General features: G+C 36.6%; 1 protein-coding gene across 1 annotated transcript in view; it reads right to left on the bottom strand.

The window, feature by feature from the left end:
• LOC138700554 (pancreatic triacylglycerol lipase-like) overlaps window positions 1-22,347 on the bottom strand; it is a 50,009-nt gene that overhangs the window by 23,097 nt on the left and 4,565 nt on the right. Inside the window, exons 2-5 of the mRNA XM_069827139.1 lie at window positions 17,050-17,108; window positions 10,837-10,954; window positions 8,185-8,330; window positions 2,871-3,122 (exon numbers count right to left, since the gene is read on the bottom strand). Of these exons, the coding sequence (XP_069683240.1) occupies window positions 2,871-3,122; window positions 8,185-8,330; window positions 10,837-10,954; window positions 17,050-17,098 (565 nt within the window). The 5' untranslated portion in view covers window positions 17,099-17,108. The remainder of the gene's footprint in view (window positions 1-2,870; window positions 3,123-8,184; window positions 8,331-10,836; window positions 10,955-17,049; window positions 17,109-22,347) is intronic.

The raw sequence follows: 22,347 nt of genomic DNA on the forward strand, positions 1-22,347 counted from the left end.
ATAATATGAAACCCATCTTGTATTTTGGATGAAGGGGATGTACATTTAATTTTACCCTTTTTCTTAGAAGGCCTTCATACAGAAATATGAACATCTACATTCTGATAACAAGTATGATTTGGATGCTTTGAATTTATGCGGAATAAGAATAGAACATAAATATCTTCCTGTTGGTGATTATTTAACTATTATATATTATGAAACAAAATTAAATAATACGCTGTTTTAAGTTACTTTGTTAAATTTTTAATTAATCGACGAAAAACTCATTGAACTTAGAAGACATACAGTATAAAGAAGTAAATCTGGTAGTTTCAAGGAAATTTGTCAATTGAACATTACTCTCTTCCAAATTAGCAGAACAGAATATTAAATTTAATGTATATTGCATATGAAAAATAAAGTGATAAGGAACTGTTGCAACTTTCCTTGAATATACATTGAATACTGAGCAACAAAAAGAACTCAACGTCATACATTACCAATAGATAATGAAAGGGAGATGGTACAATGAGAACAAAACGTCTGTAGGTACGGATAGGTAAGTGAAGAGCGATGCTACAGTTGGAACACAACGTCATAGGGTACGAATAGGTAAGGAATGGGAGATGATACGAAGAGAGCATAGCGTCATGCGCTACGGATAGATAAGGGAAAAGAGATGCTCCAGCGAGAACATAACGTCATACAGTACGGATAGGTAATGAAAGGAAAATGATACAATGAGAAAACAACGATTAACGGTACGGATAAATAAGCGAAGGGAGATGCTACCGTGAGAACATAACGTCATACGATACAGGTAGGAAAGGAAAGGGAGATGAACAATAGAGAACACAAACATAATGTTATACGGTACGGATAAATAAGGGAAGGGAGATGCTGCCGTGAGAACATAACGTCATACGATACAGGTAGGAAAGAGAAGGGAAATGAACAATAGAGAACACAACGATTAACGGTACGGATAAATAAGGGAAGGGAGATGCTGCCGTGAGAACATAACGTCATACGATACAGGTAGGAAAGGAAAGGGAGATGAACAATAGAGAACACAAACATAATGTTATACGGTACGGATAAATAAGGGAAGGGAGATGCTGCCGTGAGAACATAACGTCATACGATACAGGTAGGAAAGAGAAGGGAAATGAACAATAGAGAACACAACGATTAACGGTACGGATAAATAAGGGAAGGGAGATGCTGCCTTGAGAACATAACGTCATACGATACAGGTAGGAAAGGAGAGGGAGATGAAGAATAGAGAACACAACGATTAACGGTACGGATAAATAAGGGAAGGGAGATGCTACCGTGAGAACATAACTTCATATAATACAGGTAGGAAAGAGAAGGGAAATGAACAATGGAGAACACAACGATTAACGGTACGGATAAATAAGGGAAGGGAGATGCTGCCGTGAGAACATAACGTCATACAATACAGGTAGGAAAGAGAAGGGAGAATAACTATAGAGATCACAACGTTATACGGTACGGATAAATAAGGGAAGGGAAATGCTGCCGTGAGAACATAACGTCATACGATAGAGGTAGGAAAGGAAAGGGAGATGAACAATAGAGAACACAATGATTAACGGTAAGGATAAATAAGGGACGGGAGATGCTGCCGTGAGTACATAAAGTCATACGATACAGGTAGGAAAGGAAAGGGAGATGAACAATAGAGAACACAACGATTAACGGTAAGGATAAATAAGGGACGGGAGATGCTGCTGTGAGAACATAACGTCATACGATACAGGTAGGAAAGGAAAGGGAGATGAACAATAGAGAACACAACGATTAACGGTACGGATAAATAAGGGAAAGGAGATGCTGCCGTGAGAACATAACGTCATACGATACAGGTAGGAAAGAGAAGGGAGAATAACTATAGAGATCACAACGTTATACGGTACGGATAAATAAGGGAAGGGAGATGCTGCCGTGAGAACATAACGTCATACAATACAGGTAAGAAAGAGAAGGGAGATGAACTATAGAGAACACAACGTTATACGGTACGGATAAATAAGGGAAGGGAGATGCTGCCGTGAGAGCATAACGTCATACAATCCAGGTAGGAAAGAGAAGGGAGATGAACTATAGAGAACACAACGTTATACGGTACGGATAAATAAGGGAAGGGAGATGCTGCCGTGAGAACATAACGTCATACAATACAGGTAAGAAAGAGAAGGGAGATGAACTATAGAGAACACAACGTTATACGGTACGGATAAATAAGGGAAGGGAGGTGCTGCCGTGAGAACATAACGTCATACAATACAGGTAGGAAAGAGAAGGGAAATGAACAATAGAGAACACAAACCTAATGTTATACGGTACGGATAAATAAGGGAAGGGAGATGCTGCCGTGAGAACATAACGTCATACAATACAGGTAGGAAATGAAAGGGAAATGAACAATAGAGAACACAACGTTATACGGTACGGATAAATAAGAGAAGGGAGATGCTACCGTGAGAACTTAACGTCATACAGGTAGGAAAGAGAAGGGAGATTAACAATAGCAAACAGAACGATTAACGGTATGGATAAATAAGGGAAGGGAGATGCTACATTGAGAACAGAACGCCATAAGGTAAAGTTTAGTAAGGTAAGGGAGATATTACAATGACAACACAACGTCATAGGGTACGGATATGTAAAGAAAGGAAAATGTTGCTTTGTTAACATAACGTCATAATAATGAACCTGATTGGGAACGAATAGGGAAGGGAAGGGAATGAAAGAGGTGAATGAATCTTAAAAACTTTGATTTTGACGACAAACATCATATCTGCTCGCTGACCGAGGATTACATTCATAAATGAGTTGTAATACTGTACTGTTTATCTTACCTGTAATTCTTTTGAGTTTTCCGACTGTGATGAAATTTCTTGTTTGACCTGCAACTTGAGCGCCCAGGCTGAATCCAATAACGTGAATGTCTTGTAAAGGAACATTCATCTTCTTTACTAAGAAGTCGATTAATTGGGCTGTACAATTAGCAAGAACCGGCAAGTTTATGATAGCTTGTACATAACAGCCGTCTGGCACAAAATCACCATAGTCGGCTGCTATCACGTTGTAGTTACCAGAAGATAAATACACTGTAAGAGAATTATTTGATTCTTATGTCATGATTACATTAATAATAATACAAATAAGCTAGATAATAATAATAATAATAATAATAATAATAATAATAATAATAATAATAATAATGACAATAATATATTAAATTTCTATTTCCCTTGAGGAGTGGCTCATATCCTAGTCCATTGGTTCCCAAAATTTTTGAAGTCACTATCCAAGTTTGGGTTGGATCTTTATTTGCGACCTCACACTACCGTAACGGTACCCCACCTCATTCGAAAAATACAAATCCCTGTAAAATCGGAAACTATGACAAGTTTACTCAATGATACCTCCCAACTTATAATCTACCGGTACCTGCAAGATGAGATAGGAATATGCACAGCTATTTTCCAATTCTCTCTGCCTTCAGTGACTAGCCGTTCTTGGTGATATATTTTGCGAACACTTAATCACTTTATATAGTAGTTTGGAAGGCGAAGATGTTAATATATTAACAGCCAGCTATAAAGTCGAATTTTTAAGGAAATTTAATGGAAAGAAAAATCCTGCAACTTTCTCTGAGGAACAAAGTAAGGAACGAGGAGCTACGCAGCCGTACCGGCATGAAAGACGTCCTAAACACCGCCGAAAGCCTGAAGTGGAAATGGGGAGGGCACGTGGTAAGGATGGACCACAGACGATGGACGCACAGACTGACATTGTGGGATCCCAGGATCGGCAGAAGAGTGGGACGCCAGACAACTAGATGGGCCGATTTCTTCAAGAAGAAGGCAGGACCACATTGGACGAGGAGTACAAGAGACAGACAGCTGTGGAGAAATCTAGAAGCCACCGTCCTCAGTGTGTAGTGTGGTGCGAATCTTACAAGTGCATATAGTGTTTGTGTACATGGAACACTCCTTAGGATCGGCTCACCTAACGAGTGAAGTCTACTGAGCCAAGCCCTGTCAATCAGGAGGCCCTTGCCCTTACGGGATCTAGCAGGCTAAATTTATTATTTATTATTTTAATTACTGTTAGATTTAACTTTACAAAAAACGTATTTTATTCATTCCAATATATAAAGAGCACGTGGAAAATTTAGGTCATATCGTACAATACTGAATTTGTTTCTTTAGCGGACGTGCAATGAAATTAACACAATTTTAAACCACACATTTTTTAGTGTAATTTGAAACAATTACGTCACAGAGGGACACTGAATCCGTTTTCACACAGTTTCGTTCACCTGACTGAAATTCCAAAAGATATTTAGGAATGTCTCGTTGAAATAGATGCCTACTGATGGATTGTTGAAACTTTTTTCGCAAAGCGTAGACAAGTTTTTGATCAGAAGTATGCAAGAATACCTCGAGCTTGCAAAAGAATCTGTTACATTAATTTTTGATAGTATTTACATGCTCGTATTTATGCAAAGTAAGTTTCTTGTGTGTCATTGCCATCAAAACAAAGACGCAAAATCTCCCAGAACTTGAAAATTATATTATTTTATGTGTCTAATACAGAGACCAGATTAGAGAAGTTATTTTCTTAAAAAGAAACACTATTAATTATTTTTTACTTTGCAACTACTGTAACTGCTTTTATTTTTTTATTTTCAACGTAATTTACATAGTTATATTGCCGGTTGTTCTTTATGGTTGTGAAACTTGGACTCTCACTTTCAGAGAGGAACATAGGTTAAGGGTGATTGAGAATAAGGTGCTTAGGAAAATATTTGGGGCTAAGAGGGATGAAGTTACAGGAGAATGGAGAGACCTACAAAACACAGAACTGCACGCATTGTATTCTTCACCTGACATAATTAGGAACATTAAATCCAGACGTTTGAGATGGGCAGGGCATGTAGGACGTATGGGCAAATCCAGAATGCATATAGAGTGTTAGTTGGGAGGCTGGAGGAGCAAGACCTTTGAGAAGGCCGAGACATAGATGGGGAGATAATATTAAAATGATTTGAGGGAAGTGGGATATAATGATAGAGACTGAATTAATCTTGTTCAGGATAGGGACCGATGGCGGGCTTATGTGAGGGCGGCAATGAACTTCCGGGTTCCTTAGAAACCAGTAAGTAAGTAAGTAATTTACATTTATACAATATAGATATATGTTAACAAGGCGTTTTTTTTTAATTTCATTTTGTAAATCATATTGCCACTTCTCCTCAGCTCTTTAACCGACACCTCACTGGATCGTGAACCACGCTTTGGGAACTACTAGCCTAGTCCATAATAATAATAATAATAATAATAATAATAATAATAATAATAATGTTTTATTTTCGGTGGCTGAGTTAAGGCCACAAGGCCTTCTCTTCCACTCAACCGGCCTTAACCCATTTTAACCTAGCGTTGCCATATGGTAACGCAGTGCAGAAAGTAATATAACTTGCTTCATACCCGTCCTTAATTAATAAAACTGGAATTTTTCTTTGTGAATCCAAGGTACATGATTGGTTCTTTCTTATTACACTATGAAATCACAATTTTATTATACCAGTTGGGCAAGAGCAGCTGCGCGATTTAGATGTTGCTTTCTCAGCAGCAATTTTTGAGAGCAACAAGAAGTAAGATCATTTTTTTTGTTACTTTGATTAGCGTGATTGTAATGTTTGTTGTGGTATTTTACTTATTGTTGATTGAGTATTCGCGTACATCAAGCACAAGTTTACAATCCGTAACATTGTTGTGGATATAATACATTGTTTCTTACGTTACCATATGGTAACGCTAGGCTAATATGTTGTCACTCATTCTTTGTGCTCTCTTGCTACTAACAGTAAGCTGGAGGAGTTACAGGAAAGCACAAGTAACAAAAATGAATGTTACAAACAGGTGCGTGGAAGTGCATGAGATACTTTGAGAATTAGAAAACGAAAAATTAGAGCATTCTACATACAGTCACCAAAGACCAACTTTGTATCTGACGAGAACTCTGCTGATGTAGAGGGTGGCATGTTCGACAACCTAAGTGGAAGGCAACTGAGTGCTGAAGCTGGGGTTATTTTTGTTAATAGCGACAGAACAGGTGGACCAGATGATATTCCTTTTATAGAAGAAGAGGAAGTTGAAGAGTCATCTGTGATAGAAAGAGAATGATACCGTCAACATTGCAATGTGTGGAAAAGGTACCATTACGGAAACGTAAGTGGATAAAACAGTATGTTATAACAGTTCAATCGATTTCTCCTGGGAGTGACTTTTAAAGACAAAGATGTGACAAATTTTGTTTTCTTTATAAAAATTCGCTTTATCTATGTAAAAACTGTTTTAGCCCATTTTAACATGGTAGTTAGATGTAGCTATAGAAAATGCTTGGCAGCCAAGTAGAAGATCTGGCTCACAATTGAATGAATTAGAATTCATATGGGAGATTTGAAGAAGTCGGGGCACCCCAAAAGGCTAGGGGTGACCATCTACTTCCAAATATAGCGATATTGGAGCTACGAGACGTGTCCAAAAAGTAAGTTTCCCTGGGGCCGTTTGCAGAAATAAAATACAATGTTATGGAAAGATTTATTCGAACAGATACAGGAGTTGTTGAGTTATTTTTTCAACATATTTCCACCTGAATTGAGACTTTTTGATACTGTGGTATCAACAGAGAGGTGCAAATGGCTGTCACACACTGGTTCCGATTCCAGGCGGGAGACTTCTACGAGGGACAAAAGTTGATCCCACGGTGTGACAAATGTCTCAGTTCCGGTGTGAAATATGTTGAAAAATAGTTCAACAATTGCTGTATCTGTTCCAATAAATCTTTTCATGAAATTGTGTTTTCTTTCTGTAAACAGCTCCGGGTAAACTTACTTTCTGGACGTCACTCGCAGAACATCTGATTGTATAATATACGATGGAATGGAACATTAGTGATTCCGATACCCGGAAACAAAAGACAGCGATGTGCTAGTGAGAATGCTCTTCCGACATACAGCTTTCTCAAAATTTGATGTAGCTCATGTTTTTTGTCATATCATAATAAATGTTTTACCTTACTACCAAAACATATGAAAATCGCACAAAAAATTTATGTAAAACGTTATGTTACGAAAATGTATTTTGTTCATACGAGTATTTTGTGACAGTAATTGTATTATGTATATTTGTTCAGGTATTGTGAAAATAATTTTCTTATTTCTGTATTATTTGTATGGAGTCTGGTATTATGTGGACATTACGACGAAGTGAAGAGAAACGAATAGATGCATTTGAAATGTGAATAAGGAGAAGAATGGAACGTGTTAAGTGGACAGACAATAAGAATTGAACCCGTGTTGGAAAGAGTGGGTGAAGAAAGAATTATGCTGAAACTGTTTAGGAAGAGGAAAAGGAATTGGTTGGGTCACTGGCTGAGAAGATACTGCCTACTGAAGGATGCACTAGAAGGAATGGTGAACGGGAGTAAATGCTAAAGAGTTCGGAGCAGAAGAAGATATCAGATGATAAACGATATGAAGATATATGGATCATACGAGAAGACAAACAGGAAGGCAGAAGATAGGAAACATTGGAGAATGCTGGGTTTGCAGTGAAAGATCTGACCTTGGGCAGAACACTGAATGAATAATGAATATATTATTTGTATGCTAAAGTTCAGTTAAGTTCAATAAATTGCTTGAAAGGTGACATTATAAGGCAACAACTCATTCTTTAAGATTTGACAACATAATGACCTAGCGTTACCATATGGTAACGCCCTGTAATGCCACATATTCGCTTCAACAATTGAAAACAAAAGCATTGTTGTGTTCAATTACATCCATTTAATTAGTCTATAACAAAATAATCGAAAAACTTGACAAAAAATAATTCAGGCTTTTTCAGTACAATACATATTTAAATTACGAATATTCCTTTCGTTATCGGTATTATGCATTGGAACATTTGGTGACACTCGCGGGATAAGACAAATAGACCTTCCTTCTAAGCAAAATCAAACTGCACGCCATAGTCTTACGTATATACTCCGGCCTGCATTAATCGGTATAAATTTATAAATTAAGTTTACAGCTTATAAAATCATTGTGTTCTAAATACAGGCCAATGTTAAAGTTATTTAATTTATTGCATTCACCTGGTCCTAGAACTGAGTTAGGATATTTTGTATAATTTGCAACGTAGCCATGCAATAACAGTTTGAACGGACTGCCCATCATGAAAAGAGAGCTAGTGATGTTGTCTGGGTAGTTCAGGTCAAGAAGCCTCGGTTCCGGGTGTTCACTGCAAAATTAGAGAAAAGTGCATTACATTAGCCCATGGTATTCCTTAAGAAGGGAATTAAACATAAATTTAATGCACACTAATTCACTAATGCATTACGATTCTTCCATAAGTCCATCTTGTCATGAGACATCACTAGTGATCCTTTAAGGGGGATATTCTTACCCAATTTTTGGTAGGGTACGCCATTCTACTCCTAAAATGTATACCTAAGTCCAACTTCAACATAAGGATAATGCAACCACCGGAGCCACAATACTAAGGCACATATCCCTTGTCAGGATCGGGAATAGAACTCTAGATATTCTAGTGTCCAGCATTAGACCATGTGGTTGGCCGAATTAATACTAGAACTGTTTCAAAATTTAGTAAATTGTCTTTATTCTTCAGAATCAGAGATTGGTGCTGACATAATGAACTTTTCTCTGTTGGAGAAGATTTCTTGGACACTATCCACTTACACAATGCATGGTGTTGATAATTTCATATCACTTTCAACAGGTCAATGAAAAATGTAGTTTTCACCTATTTATAGTTTCGAAAGCCCTTGTCTCGCAAATATCCATAGCTGGAAATTTGCAAAAATTACAAAATGTGTGGTTTGAAAGAAGGATGCTTTTTATAGAGTGATGTCTCACTGATTTCTCAGAGTAGAAACCACTTTTCTAGGAAGGAAACTTGGCCTTTCTTTCTCAGTGCATTCTTAAAATCTCTTCAACCTGAACAGGAAAGCGTTTATTTTTTCACTACATTTTTTCATTTGAAAGGTAGAAATTAACAAAGATTTGCCCGGTGTTTATATCTGGTTATAGTAAAATTGAAGTTAGTTAGATAGTATTTCCGAAGTTTCCCTCAACCAGTCGAAGCAGAATTGTTGGGTAACTTTCGGCGTTTGATCTCGGATTCATTTCGCGATCATAATAACCCTTACACTCTTTCATAACCATCTCAGTTTATTTCCTAGGTTTCGGACTCGCTCCTACATAGAGTCGGCTTCGTGCAGCCGGCGGCCTTGGACCCCAAGGATATATGGTCATTCGTTGTTGGTGGTAGCGCTATGCACAGTGGACTCTACACTGGGCTCATGGTAACCGGTAAGACCGGGGATGAGAGACCGTGGTGAGGTCTCCGCGGAAAGGTAAAGCAATCATATAAGCTGTAGGGGAGTTCGGAGGAGGAGCGTAGGGGGATCTGTACCGGGGAAATCCTTAGGGCTTGCACACCATTCCGTTCCGGTTAGTACAATGGGTACGCCCAAGCGGCCTGCGTGCTTGGACTGTCCCAGTGTCTGCCCTCCTACAAAATGGGGCTAATAAATAATAATCTACATAGGCCTAGTACGAAGTATATACAGCGTTAGTTAAAAATCCAGCACCACCTAAATAACTTTTGAAGCATACGGTTCAGTGACATGAAACTTGGTATGTGAGGAACTAAGAACTCAGTACTGGTATTACCGAGTTTTTTCTACTTCCGGAAGTAACTCCAACTCTCTTATTTTAAATGGAACACCCAACATATTTTTCTATTTTTGAATAGTACTCATTAAGAGCTGTTCAAAAAGTACCCACACTTGATACTTCTGTACAAATTCAGTGTTGCTAAGTCAAGAAAACAGAAATGTGTATCGAATATTAAAATAATAAAATACTCCTTCCTTAACAAAAACAAAACAAAGCTAGCTCACCTTCTAAATTATGTGTTCAAATTGGTAGCCCTCAGCTGCTTTACAATGTGTCACACGATCATAGAAACCATTAAAGAATGATTTAATCAGGCTTTAGGAATATCTTGCACCACTTACATTTTTATTTAGTAACACTGAATTTGTACAGAAGTATCAAGTGTGGGTACTTTTTGAAAAGCTCTTAATGAGTACTATTCAAAAATAAAAAATATATATTGGGCATTCCATTTAAAATAAGAGAGTTGGAGTTACTTCCAGTTAAACCGGAAGTAGAAAAAGCTCGGTAATACCATTATTGAGTTCTTAGTATATGGTTATCCTCTCATACCAAGTTTCATGTCACTGAACCGTATGATTCAAAAGTTATTTGGGTGGTGCGGGACTTTTAACTAACCCTGTATAATCTTAATTAATGTAGCAGACTTGTAACGAATGTCTCAGATTATGAATGACACTATATATTTAAAACTATATCTAGGACGAAAGGGGAAAAAAAATCTCTATTCAGATTGGAACGTCCAAGAGAATATTGTTGTTAAATGAAACAAGATTTAATCTTAAATCTCACATCAATATGTTACTTGTGGGATGCGACAGAAAATATGCTTTACAATAAATGGACTTGTGATGAATGACAAGCTAGTCATCGGATTCAAGTTTCATGAACATAGATACTATTCTATACCTAAAATTGAAATATGAACACACTAAATTGCGATAGAGACTTACGTCCTATGACTTACGTTTATCGTTTCATTTATTTTTGCCGAGTTTATGATTCTCTACTACTTACTGTGATTAATAACAAAATGAACCTACGTTGTATATAAGTAGAATTTGATGTCTGGGTTGGGGCACACTTTTTCAGCGTATATGCATATCGGAACTCCTGGAATTGTCGAAGACGGGTCTGTAGTGCCGTTATTCTCAGGTACGCCTGAAATAATGGGAAAAACATGGGATTTGTGACAAATCATGTTGGGAAGCTGAAATACACATTTGTTGCTTTTCATCTCCTACACAACAATCTCAATATTGAAATAACTACTGAAGCTTTCCTGGCGACGTGATAATTCGAAGTTTTCTCGGGCTTCCAGCCAGGTCATAAGTTGGTGATCCACCGACTTTTCGAGGATGTTCATCTTCCTCATCTTCAGGGTTAAATGATATCTGAGGAAGATGAACATCCTCGAAACGTCGGTGGATCACCAACTTATGACCTGGCTGGAAGCACGAGAAAATTTCGAATAATCTCAATATTCAATATTGGATCGGTGTCGGTTAGAGTTCCCGAGTAGCTCAGTGGTAGAGCGTTGGTACGTTAAAAATGGATCGGTGTCGGTTAGAGTTCCCGAGTAGCTCAGTGGTAGAGCGTTGGTACGTTAAAAACCAAAGGTCCCGGGTTCGATACCCGGCTCCGGAACAATTTTTCCCTCGAAATTATTCAAATCAACTTTACAGAGAGTTATACCTGAAATCTTGATTTGCATAATACACGTCACTGTTCGTTAACAGAAAACCACAATTTAAGTCACACGGAGTTTGTGTGCACTCGAAGTTGGTTGCTTGACGGTTGTCAGCCCACTTTGAGGTCTGTGGATATAGAGGGAAAAATTGGATCGGTGTCGGTTAGAGTTCCCGAGTAGCTCAGTGGTAGAGCGTTGGTACGTTAAACCAAAGGTCCCGGGTTCGATACCCGGCTCCGGAACAATTTTTCCCTCGAAATTATTCAAATCAACTTTACAGAGAGTTATGCCTGAAATCTTGATTTGCATAATACACGTCACTGTTCGTTAACAGAAAACCACAATTTAAGTCACACGGAGTTTGTGTGCACTCGAAGTTGGTTGCTTGACGGTTGTCAGCCCACTTTGAGGTCTGTGGATATAGAGGGAAAAATTGGATCGGTGTCGGTTAGAGTTCCCGACTAGCTCAGTGGTAGAGCGTTGGTACGTTAAACCAAAGGTCCCGGGTTCGATACCCGGCTCCGGAACAATTTTTCCCTCGAAATTATTCAAATCAACTTTACAGAGAGTTATGCCTGAAATCTTGATTTGCATAATACACGTCACTGTTCGTTAACAGAAAACCACAATTTAAGTCACACGGAGTTTGTGTGCACTCGAAGTTGGTTGCTTGACGGTTGTCAGCCCACTTTGAGGTCTGTGGATATAGAGGGAAAAATTGGATCGGTGTCGGTTAGAGTTCCCGAGTAGCTCAGTGGTAGAGCGTTGGTACGTTAAACCAAAGGTCCCGGGTTCGATACCCGGCTCCGGAACAATTTTTTCCCTCGAAATTATTCAAATCTCAATATTGTTAAAATCCAGCAGATGTAATAAACCTCAAAATAATTAGCAGTTAACGGATCTAGTGCTCGTCCATGTTAGACTTTCTAAGTGATGGTTCATAGCGTCTCTTCTGGAGTTTAACTTATGGACCAAATCATATAAGTTATTTCAATATAGAATTATGAGGCGGGCCTGGAATAGAATCCAAGTTGGGACAAGTTGCCAGATTGAGGTTTTCTCCGGGGTTTTGCTCTCAGCCAATTAAGAACAAATTCTCTTAAATTTAGCTATTTTTGCATTGTCATCTTCCAGCCGTTGCAAATCCATCCTCAAGTGTCATGCGTGACGTCTGACACTGTGTGAAAGCTTTGGTGATTATTCGTTATAACTCATCCAAATAGCGGACAAGTCCGAAAGAATTCGTTCACCCTTGTTAATAAACAACTCTTTCTTTTCCCAAAATGACAGTGATATCAATGGTGGATTAGTAAAAAAAAAAAAAAAAATTAATTTTGCTTTTTCCCATTGCTGATGAATTGTACAGAAATCCACAACCTTCGGAAGTTTGAACCTAAATTTATTGTTAATGAGGCAAGAGTGAGAAAGTTACCATACTTGTCTGAACCGTTAAAATGATTAAATCAGTGAATCAATCAAGTACTCTTTGCAATTTTAACGATCTCTGTGACAAATTTTGTTCCCCTAATAACAAACATGCTAGATATAATAGTGAAACGTTATGATTATTGTATTGGAATGGAAAATATCAATACCACGCATCTCCTTTATCACTCCTTTTCGAAATTTGTTCTGGTGTCAGCATTAACCAACACTACTTAGACGTGAAAAGTCAATGTTGAACTTACAAGGAAGATAATCGTTTTGACATGTAAGGTTAATTATGACGTTAGTTATGGTATTAAGGAAACAATAGTGTAAAACGAACTTCGTGCCTCTTTTTTTTAAGCGGTCCGAATCGCTTCATTCTCTTCGTATTTAGATTGATTCGAAGATTTCTACACGATAACCGTGAAGAGTTTTGGTATACTGTATATGGATTATATTTATGTAGAGAGAAAGTGTTACAAATATGAATAGGGAAACAAATATGAAATAATGTGATATATACCTAAGAGGTGTTGTATTCTGGCAGAAACCTTCCAAATTGCTATGCACTGATACTTTATTTCGCGGGAATGTATTAGTTTTCAGTTAGACGCTGAATAATCTACGTTGATTGCAATGTACCTATGTATAGAAGATTTCGTTTTTAAATTATAATATATTTTGGGGTTATGACTGACAATATCAGTGTCACAACTATGAAGTGCTAGTATTATTAGTATTCCATCTATATACCCAGGTTTTTTGTTTCAAAATTTTGAAATTTATAAATCTTCTCACTATTCGTGAGCTGCCACAAGGGACAAAGAGTACTTAACCATATAAATGTTTACAAGTTCAGTGAATCATTAATTTCGTTTTGACAATGAAACTCCTACAAGTACATAGCTGCAAATACATTTTTTGATTGGTGGAAATATACCTAGTTTTAGAGAGGCAAGTGTTACAAAAAAGTAAAGAATGCTAATGAACTTGGTTTCATTTCGAATATAGATAATGCTTCAGGAGAGCAATTGATCCTTTCAATGCAACTAAAGTTACAATGGGAATAATAGTTGTAGGTATTCGAAGCTTCTTAAACACATCTTTCATGAAGAGAGTAGCGGTACCTCTTGCTCCAACCAGAAGTCCCATTACTTCAAGCTCTTCTAGCTGTACTTTTGGAGGTAATATGGAATGGTAGGATTGTAAATATTCTTTTTTCCTTATCCACTTTTGTTGGCTGTTCCTCATTCGTTTCGAAACGCACAGTGGGATCAATTATGAATCCAGATCTTGTAGATTCCTTGATAGCCATTATATCTATGCGCCGTGTACTGCCAGTGACGGAGAGACCATGTACTTCTTCAAAGGTGTTGTAATCGGCATCTTTAAGGGCAGTGGCTATAATTGATCGTAGGCCTACTTGGTGGTCTCTAGCGTTTCGCAGACCTTCGCCGTGCGGACAGGATCCCAGGACGTGTGCAAGAGTTTCAACGTCGTGTTGGCACCTGTAGGAGGAGGGAAAACCTCACCTTCCAAGAAACTTAGGAAATAGTAGAATGAAAAGGCAATGCAAGAAGCAATAAAATAAATTCGAGAAAAGACGTGAGAGACGATTAATCTGGATTTAGTAATAACCGTTGGGAGAACACCTTCTAATGAAGAAACTGAATGCACGTTTTGAGATTTTCTTGGCAATGTTGTTAATCTTGTAACTTGTTAAAAGTATTTTATATATTTGCCTACATTTTTATGAAGGTAAATATGTTGGATTTTGAGGAAGTTATTTGTAAAACATGTTATAACATCTTACGAACTTCTAAGTCCGGTGAACCATTCACAGTCATTCAGAAATAAACGGAACGATACTTTACGTCCAGTATTGAAAACATGCAGGGTCCAAAAAAAAAAAAAAAAAGAAAAAAAAAAGAAAAAACAAATAAAATGGTATTATTTCATATGTGTAATAATACTTCCTCTGCATATATACTTGTGGCTTATGCAGCAAATACTGCAAACTATACTTGTTTTTTGAAAGATGGGACATGACAGTTAAGCGGCCGAGCTTGGAACTACAGTGCCATGTTGCCAATATGGACTACCACGCTGCCAGCTGATGGAAGCTAGCAATTGTCGTTAAGATTGCTGACGTTATAACATTCATTAACAATTGACGCGAAGGTAAGAAAACAATACAAAAATCGACAGAGAATGAAAGACGAAACGTGCCAATGCTAACATTGTGTGCACAATAAATGTCGCCAAGGGAGCTATTAAGCACTCGCCATGTGGGAACAGTAAGTTTGGCAACTCAATCGTTGTTACCATAGCAACAGGCCTACCACGCTATGTGGCATTCAGTTGTTTTTCCGATCGCAACGTTCCTGTCATGTCCCATCTTTCAAAAAGCAAGTATAAGTACATTAGAAGTTCAAAAAGAAATTCAATGATGTATATCAGATATTTGGAAAGTTATTTGCTTCTATAATAATGAAATATACTCCCTCTGATTGTTTTTTTTATGCCAAATACTTTCTCTTGAACATATCCATCTATAGTTCTTGAGTTTCAATGGGAAAACGCAAGTACGAGTAACAATGTCAGGAAGATCAATGGGATTTTCATATAGTAGTAAAGCAGTAGCTACTTCAGGTAATTGCGAATTGTAGATTTGCTATTCTTTCGAACAATACACATAACATCTTGGTATAGCTGCTGCATGATTATGCGCATTCGACAAACGCAGGAAAATCTGCTCTTTTTAGTATTTTAAGATATAATTGTCATTGAGGAATCCGTATACTGAAATTTTCCCATACATTCAAGCGAAGTGACATATTTAATCAAAGATCTTGCCTCATAATATGCAATTTTTAATTAACATTTTTTTGATTTAATATTTCAGTAGCAATATGGCGCATCTACAACGAAAGAAGCGGTGAAAATGATTGGATGACGTTCAACTTGCGTTTCTTTACGTTTGTGGAAGCTAGACTTCGGCAATGTCGAATCAGCATCGTCATGCATTCGTTCATTTTAACGTTAACCGTAATCAAGTACACGGAGCTTGTATTTGACAAACTTCAACGTACTTCACCGTAACGAAACGTAACGTAAGCGAACGTCGAACGTAATCCCGGCCTTAGCACGACTTCCTCATAGGATTCAATTTTTCTTCACACCAATTTTACGATCATAAGCTCACCCACCGCCTGTTCAAAGGCATAGAGCCCCGAGGGCTAAGTCTAGACTTGAGAGCCCGTGGAAGAAGTTCTCCTATACCTTTCATTTTACTTCCTAACCAACGAGTTATATAAGATAAATAGTGAAGATAAAGATAGTCTATTGTGTCCCATGAAGGTCAAAAGCTTCCTTAAATAAGGGAAAGCTCTATTTGTCTAACGTGATGAGCTAGTTCACGTTAGACGTGATATTTACGTCTAAGAACTTGAATTTCTTTAACAATGATTCTTTCACTGCCTTTCACAACTTCCTGTCTATGCACAAATGTCTCTCGAGCAGTTTCCACTTTCTTCTGTCTCTTGACTCTCTGGACCATTGTTGACCTGCCTGTTCTTTGAAGAAGTCTGCCCATCTGCATCGAGGTCTGCCCTGAAGTCTCCTTCCTATGCGGGGGTCCCACTTGGTAGCTCGGTATGCCCATCTGTCGCCTAGTAGCCTGGCCACGTGTCCACCCCATTTCCATTTGGATGTAATGGCTGCATGTGTGATGTCCTGTGTATCTGATAGTTGGTACGGTGTCGCATTTGAGATTTTCTCCTTCAGTGATACGCCTATACTATATACTATAACTCGTTGTTCCTAACGTTCTTTCGTCGATCTTTCTTATAAAAACTCAAAGCAAACCTCCTTTAGATATAGGTTGGTATTTTAGCTTCCATGACACATCCGTTTCCTCAACATTCAAGACCATGGAAAATAATGAAATATGATCAATAAAGCCAGATTCTTTTCAATCACAATCTACTATAATTTCCTGCCTTCTTATTCACTCAACTTCATTTAGAAAAGCAATGGCCGAGTCATGACACTATCATTAAATATGTTCTGGACCTTAAGAAAGTTGATTAATAAAAGTAATTCATGGTAAGATTTTAAAGCACTCACTAAGACTTACCTGGAATTATCAATCTGAGAAACCACATAAAAACGCTGTGCAGATCCATCTTGTGAAATCTGAAAAAATGGGATGTTAAAGATTTATCACTATCAAAATGTATTTAATAATCATCTTCTACGAAATGTTAAGGTTTCACGGTGTTTGTCTTCAGAAGAAGATCTTTAAATATTCCATCGTGTGCTAGAACTTAATATCTGCAATGTTTCGAACCACACACACGTTCCACATGCTACACCTCAAGGCTCTCCAGTTCTATTGGGCCCCGTTCTTTGGAGTATACAGGCGTAACTCTCTCAACTTTCTAGGTCACGGTGACCAAAACTCGAGCTGCAGTGATTACATGCGACAGACAGCCTATGAAGTAAGGAGACGGAGGAAAGGTACTTGGCATGAAAACTACAACTCAGTTCGTGAGTATAAACACTCATTGTTAATACTGTACTGTATTTTGATTAAATAAAAACCTAATGAAAATCATCAAACTCAAAATCGCGATATTTCCTAGTTTACGTAAATGGATGAACTACTTTTCTTCCCTCCTATACTTAGTAAAGTGATTTGTTTACATATTACGCCAGTATCATCGAACTTCAGACATGGAAGGGGGTAGCAAACGGTGTTTCCGGTTCTTAATCGTTGATCCAAAGGTATAGCCAGGTTAATATTAGAAATGTTAGTAAAAATAAAATGATGTCCCTGTATAAGGACAGATAGAACTCGATTCTTTCAAAAGCAGTGTAATAGCAAAAGTTACATGGAAAATATTTAATTATACGGTCAAAACTGGCCTTCAACATCCAGCAGATACTTTCCTTTTGATAAGTTGCGAATATACTTTGTAATTCGGTGCATTGAATTATGAAGAAATGTATGTTATGTAAGTATTGTATATTTTTTATTTTCTGCTCACACACAAATGATTATTTTACCGTATATTCTATATTGTTAAAACTCTTATATTGTTAAAACTTGTGGTAATTGAATCATGTAATGTTAGGCAATTACTTTGTGTACTAGAAATGCACTATATACTATTATATTTGTAAATGTGAACATTTATTTTGTGTCCTACTGTGACAATGTTTACATGTTGAGGCAAGGAGTAACTGCACTCTCAGTCTCCCATTCCCCTCGAACTACAAACCACAGTAGTCAGTGCATTCGTAACTTAATGCGTTGGGGTACCCTGCGCCTCAATCTGAACATGAGAATTAAAACATATCGCATATTCACATAACATTATATCAAACCCGACACGTCGCATAATAAAATATATGGAACTTATTAATTTTACAGAACGGTGAAATTTATCGAATGAAGTCTTACTTTACATAAGTGAACTTCTTAAAATAAAGACATGAATAAGAGACGTAAATTTTACTTGAATTTCTATGATTATTAATATGTCCATTTTTTCTTTTACCTAACTAGTATCAATTTATGGATTCTGTTGTCATATTTGGGATCTCTGTTAACCCTTCCTACTTTAGAGCGGGCGAGTTCAGTACTTTTCTAGGAATATTATTGAATCTCCCTTTGTATCTTACTCACGATACTGATCAAAACTAAATGTATTACATAGCGAATAAGGTTACTTAATTACTCGTTCATACTCTAATGTTGTCCACTAGTATTGATATTATTATTATTATTATTATTATTATTATTATTATTATTATTATTATCGTTAAGACAAAGATAGACAAATAGATAGATAGATAGATAGATAGATAGATAGATAGACAGACAGACAGACAGACAGACAGACAGACAGATAGACAGCTAGACAGAAGTCTTACTTTACATAAGTGAACTTCTTAAAATAAAGACATGAATAAGAGACGTAAATTTTACTTGAATTTCTATGATTATTAATATGTCCATTTTTTCTTTTACCTAACTAGTATCAATTTATGGATTCTGTTGTCATATTTGGGATCTCTGTTAACCCTTCCTACTTTAGAGCGGGCGAGTTCAGTACTTTTCTAGGAATATTATTGAATCTCCCTTTGTATCTTACTCACGATACTGATCAAAACTAAATGGATTACATAGCGAATAAGGTTACTTAATTACTCGTTCATACTCTAATGTTGTCCACTAGTATTGATATTATTATTATTATTATTATTATTATTATTATTATTATTATTATTATTATTATTATTATTATTATTATTATTATTATCGTTAAGACAAAGATAGACAAATAGAGAGATAGATAGATAGATAGATAGATAGATAGATAGATATATAGATAGGTAGGTAGGTAGGTAGGTAGGTAGGTAGGTAGGTAGGTAGGTAGGTAGGTAGGTAGGTAGGTAGGTAGGTAGGTAGGTAGATAGATAGATAGATAGATAGATAGATAGATAGATAGATAGATAGATAGATAGATAGATAGATAGATAGATAGATAGATAGATAGATAGATAGATAGATAGATAGATAGATAGATAGATAGATAGATAGATAGATAGATAGATAGATAGATAGATAGGCAGACAGATAGACAGATAGACAGACAGATAGACAGATAGACAGATAGATAGATAGATAGATAGATAAGTAAATAAGTAAATAAATACGTAAATAAGTAAATAAATAAATAAATGAATAAGTAAATAAATAAATAGAAAATTAAATGAATAAAATAAATAAATAAATAAATAAATAAATAAATAAATAAATAAGTAAATGCATAAAATAAATAAGTAAATAAGTAAACAAATAAGTAAATAAGTAAACAAATAAGTAAATAAGTAAATAAATAAGTAAATAAGTAAATAAATAAATTTGTTCTGCAGCGTGAATTGATTGTCCTGCTCAGTACAGGCTATGTCGTAGAACTTTTGTTTCTTGGGCATTCGGCTCCAAAATAATAATATTACTTTATTTAAACTTTTCTTGTGAAAGCATAGAAATAAATACGTGACTAAGGTGCATCACTAAAACTGAAGGTTGTGACGACAACATTCTTGGCTACACCGCTACATATATTAAGAAGCAACACGTTGAGAGGTAGTTCATATGTATGCTCGTTTTTATATAATAGACTAATTACGTTCTTAAAACATCTTAAGCAATATTATTCCTATGAAAAACTCATCACTGGAACTGTTCTATCTTTTGCATCTAGCTATAACATCTTAGGAACCATAACGAAATTACTTGTGATAAAATTGTGTTGGCTTCATTTTCAACTTTGAATAATAGGGTAAACTGTATAGTGATTGACCACTTAAGCTAATGAATAATAAAACAATGAAATAGCGGAAAATAGTGATAATTTATTGAGAGTATATTAAAGGAATTGGGTCAAGTGAAGATTCAGAAACAAATCAAAATCAATAAACAAAAGAAAAATAAAATTTAATGCAAACGTAAATTAAATAAACACAAGTCCACTTTTACAGTGATTGACCTTCTACTACACAGTTATTGACCACACGCTTATTAGTGATTGACCGTCTACTGTACGGTTATTGACCACATACTTATTAGTGATTGACCGTCTACTGTACGGTTATTGACCACATACTTATTAGTGATTGACCGTCTATTGCACAATTATTGACCACACGCTTATTAGTGATTGACCGTCTACTGCACGGTTATTGACCACACACTTATTAGTGATTGACCGTCTACTGCACAATTATTGACCACAAACTTATTAGTGATTGACCGTCTACTGCACAATTATTGACCACACACTTATTAGTGATTGACCGTCTACTGCACAATTATTGACCACACACTTATTAGTGATTGACCGTCTACTGTACGGTTATTGACCACACACTTATTAGTGATTGACCGTCTACTGCACAATTATTGACCACACACTTATTAGTGATTGACCGTCTACTGTACGGTTATTGACCACATACTTATTAGTGATTGACCGTCTACTGCACAATTATTGACCACACACTTATTAGTGATTGACCGTCTACTGTACGGTTATTGACCACATACTTATTAGTGATTGACCGTCTACTGTACGGTTATTGACCACATACTTATTAGTGATTGACCGTCTACTGCACAATTATTGACCACACACTTATTAGTGATTGACCGTCTACTGCACGGTTATTGACCACACACTTATTAGTGATTGACCGTCTACTGCACAATTATTGACCACACATTTATTAGTGATTGACCGTCTACTGCACAATTATTGACCACACACTTATTAGTGATTGACCGTCTACTGCACGGTTATTGACCACACACTTATCAGTGGTTGAACAACACATTTTTACAGTTTTCACTTTTTTCTTGTCTGTTTTGTTTCTCTTGTTTTGATCTTTCTCATTAAGAACTCTTCTCACTGTTTTTTTTCTTTCATCACTTATTCGCTTCCTTTCTTCTCTTGCCTCTTCTTCCATTTTTCTTCTTTATGCCTTATCAGAAGAAAGTGTGTGCCATTTGTCTGATGTTATTACAAATGGCTTCACCCAGCACTGGGCGAGGACCAAAGGATACTTTCACTTCAACCGGATATTTGTTTCTGAACGCTAAAGTTGCTTTTTGGACACCAAACTTCTTGGCAGCTTCATTTAAATCAATTCCACTGCGGACAGGTTCTGTAGCGTTTCGTAAAGCTTACTCTGTATAATGCACCTTACCTGACTTAGGCATTATAATATAGTACCAGTCCTGTAAAAATCCCCATCATTTAACTGAATATGTTAAAGAATTGGAGCAAATTGGTCGTCATTCTAACAAATAATTTATAAACGACCAATCACAGTAGTTTGCGGACATACACTGTATAGTGATTGACCACGGGGCTGTTTTATGTCATATAAAAACTTTTATGCTCGACCATGCCGAATTGTAGTAATTATACACCTGGTAGCAGTCCTTTAATGCATGTCATTAAAGTACACCTACTCATTAAAGTACATTTGTTTTCAGCCAATGACAACTCAGCTTACAGGTGTTCAGCCAATAAGAAGTCAGTTTTGTACCGTTATAAAACCGCAAGTATCGATTATTCTCGGATATGCAATCGAAAGAGAATTAGCGAAAAGTCACGGAGGCTGGAAATCCAATACTATCGCAGAATGTTATGTTCTGTTACTATAATAATTAGCGTTAATTTTAAATAATATTCAAATAAATTCAATTTGTCATCTCGGTTTTCAATATCGAATTCAATAATCAAGGTTATACCAAGTGTAACGAGATTACACAAGGTCAATGACATTATTATTCCTCGAAAAGAATCAATACTTTCGCGTCTGCGCACATCTCACAATACACGACCTAGAACGAGGTCAC

Source organism: Periplaneta americana, chromosome 5 (genome assembly GCF_040183065.1).
Source record: "Periplaneta americana isolate PAMFEO1 chromosome 5, P.americana_PAMFEO1_priV1, whole genome shotgun sequence".
NCBI lineage: Eukaryota > Metazoa > Arthropoda > Insecta > Blattodea > Blattidae > Periplaneta > Periplaneta americana.